The following is a 2,907-nucleotide window of genomic DNA, read 5'->3' as shown; positions in this document are numbered from 1 at the left end:
CAATTAAAAAAAAAAAAAAAAAAAAAAAAAAAAAAAAAAAAAAAAAAGCTAGAACCTTGGAAGATTTTAACCCCAAAACCAAATCTATATTTCCAACAAACCATGAATAGTAAAGGGAAAGATGATAAATAAATAAAGAAATAGGGAGTAAATTTTAAAAAAAAAATAAAAAATAAAACATTCCCAACAACGTCAAAACAGCATTAAATTCCCATCAATTCATCCTAGAATCAAAATATGTGCAGTGACTAGTCAGAGTACCTGAGGCTTCCCAGGGACCACAGTAACACAATCTTGACAACCCTGGAGCTTCTCATCTCCGATGAGTGGCCTAACATGAACTGCCACTTTCACTGGACAATCCTCCCCAGAATTAGCAGCTTCCATAGATGAGATGACCCCCAAACTCCTTTCCAGCTGAGATAATGAGCCAAAAACAAAAGTGGGAAATGTGTTGTTTGGGTTGGAAAACAGTTAGCCGGAGAGGTTTATCACAGAAGTGAGAAGCAAGTTTAGGGGCCAGAAAGTGATGCCACAACTACAGACACAGTAGCAGTAGAGAGAGAGAGAGAGAGAGAGAGAGAGAGAGAGAGAGAGAAGGTGAGAGGGATAAATGAAAGAAACGAGTAAACAAATGGGAGAAAGACGGTGGAAGATATAGGAAAAAGAGTGGTTGAGGCATTAGAACAAATGCCTGATAGGCGTATTTCATAAGATTGTGTGTTCTCTACTTTTCCGTGCATGTGTGTTTTACTGTAACTTTAAGAAGCGCGAGCGACAATGCCCACATCTGATCCACCAAAAACTGTGAGGGCCCGGCGGAGGGTGGGTGGCACTGTGGCAGTTGCCAGTTGGAGCTCTCCTTGTTGCTTTTCATCTTATGGTCTATACTTCAAAACAGGAAAGCCGCCCAGAGGCCCCAGACTGTACTCATATAGTCGCCTGTGATTATGAGCAGTGTGCCTCATTTGGATTAGCCTCATGATCAACAGATTAAACAAACTGATCACAGTCAAATTTCAAGATTCTTCATGAGTAGTTGATTGTAATTTGTAATGGTATTATTATTCAAAGATCAAGTCTTTGGTTGGGAAAGCAATAGAATGGTTGAATCATTTTTTTTTAACTACTGACTTGTTACAATGCAGTATCTGTTTATATAGAAGTGCAATTGGGTTCCACTATATCACAAGATGTTGGCGAATGGTTGAATCATTTTAATTGTATTGTTTTTATGAAATTTGTTACTTAGACTCAGAAATAGTCCCCAAAAAAAAACTTCAAACACTTGTTGTTGCGTTATCGCAATTGTTATACCATGGACAAAGGTTCATATTGCATTATAAATCTTGATACAAAAATTATGTAACTTCAGTTAGCACATTTTGTACCTACCGTTAACAGTTTCTGTACATGTAAACAAATAATTTGATAATTGCTGATGCATAATATAATAAGTACAAGTACAAAAATTGTCAAATACAGATACAAAGTGTATTAACTATACAGAATCTGAATGTTATTTTTGGATCATGGTCTACAATGCAAGGTAAACGCTGGTCCATGGTATAATTTGCCCGTAATCGAGGATCAATCCCCCATAGATTATGAGGTGGTGGAGTATGAGCGCTCCATCTCCTATTAGTTGAAATTTAAAAGACAATTTAACCTAAATAACGAGTTTCTAAACTTAATAGGTAGACAATCTTTTAGAAAAATATAAAAATTCTGTCGATTTATTATGGAAATTGTAACTTGTAACTTTTGAATATACTTTGTATATTTTTTCGGATCAATAATAAAGGGATCGAGACACCCTAGTTGCACAAGTCATACCCTGCCACTTGAACTCTTCTTGACACTGGGTGATCAACGACATTATCAGCTAAGACACTTTACACCATTCAACGTATAACTCTTAGATGGTTATTGTTTAATAATTTATACTAATCAAATTTTATTTGATTTATTTTTACAATTAAAGCAATTTATGACTTTAATCACTTCAAGCTCAATTCATAAAAATATGTAATTAAAAAAAGAAAAAGTGAAATTATTTGTTTTGGGTCATCTTCTTAATTCAAATGGTGGATCCCATGAAACCATAATACATGTACTTGAAGAGTCAAAGGTTGGTAATGGGACCAATATGCATTGGGTTCCTTTTGTTTCACAGAATTAATTGCTGTTTTTAGTCAGCTCTTTTGTTTGAAGTTTGACAATTAACATTGCTTTCTGGGACATCTATCATTTACTCCGTGTTTTCTTTGATATAAACAATGCCATCTATGATTTCAAAAAAAAAAAACAATGCCATCTATTTTTAAATACACAACAACATTATATATTTAGTAAAATTATACTATGTACGGAGTATTAGTTAATAGCATAGACTATAAAAATATAGTTTCATTTAATATCATGACATTATCATTTTAATATATAGTATTAATTTTTTAGAAGAAAATTTTAAGTTAACCAATCATGTTCCTTTTTAAGTAAGGTAAATGCTTTTGAACTCTCAATCACCATGCTTGATCAATGCTAATCTCTTTTATTTAAGACAACGTCTTTCAATTGCCTCTATTAATTCGAAATTATGTAGTGATAGATTTTTTTTTCTGAAAGTATAAATACTAATTTACTAAGTTACTAAGTTGCATTTATTTATTACTAAACTAGATTTTTCTAGATGGCGTATAGTATTATTCATTAGGTCGGGTTGGTCAGTCTTAAGGTCGGTTATGGTTGGAATTAATTTCTCCCGATAACTTGATCGGATACCGAGTAGGTATGCGGTACACATAGATAATAAGCCCATGAGATATTCCCTATCAATATATATATATATATATATATATATATATATATATATATATATATATATATATATATATATATATATAT

At 32.7% G+C, this 2,907-nt stretch overlaps 1 protein-coding gene across 2 annotated transcripts in view; it reads right to left on the bottom strand.

Moving 5' to 3' along the window:
* LOC116027379 (kinesin-like protein KIN-4A) overlaps positions 1–931 on the bottom strand; it is a 13,526-nt gene extending 12,595 nt beyond the window's left edge. The window contains exon 1 of one of the 2 annotated variants that reach the window (XM_031268966.1): positions 262–931. In XM_031268966.1, coding sequence (XP_031124826.1) covers positions 262–387 — 126 coding nt within the window. In that variant the 5' untranslated portion in view covers positions 388–931. The remainder of the gene's footprint in view (positions 1–261) is intronic. The other variant, XM_031268965.1, reaches the window with a different exon arrangement.
* Between the last annotated feature and the right edge of the window lie 1,976 nt (positions 932–2,907).

Source organism: Ipomoea triloba, chromosome 8, assembly GCF_003576645.1.
Source record: "Ipomoea triloba cultivar NCNSP0323 chromosome 8, ASM357664v1".
Taxonomy (NCBI): Eukaryota; Viridiplantae; Streptophyta; class Magnoliopsida; order Solanales; family Convolvulaceae; genus Ipomoea; species Ipomoea triloba.
Note: the sequence above shows the minus strand (reverse complement) of the source record. Positions and strands in the feature narration are given on the sequence as shown.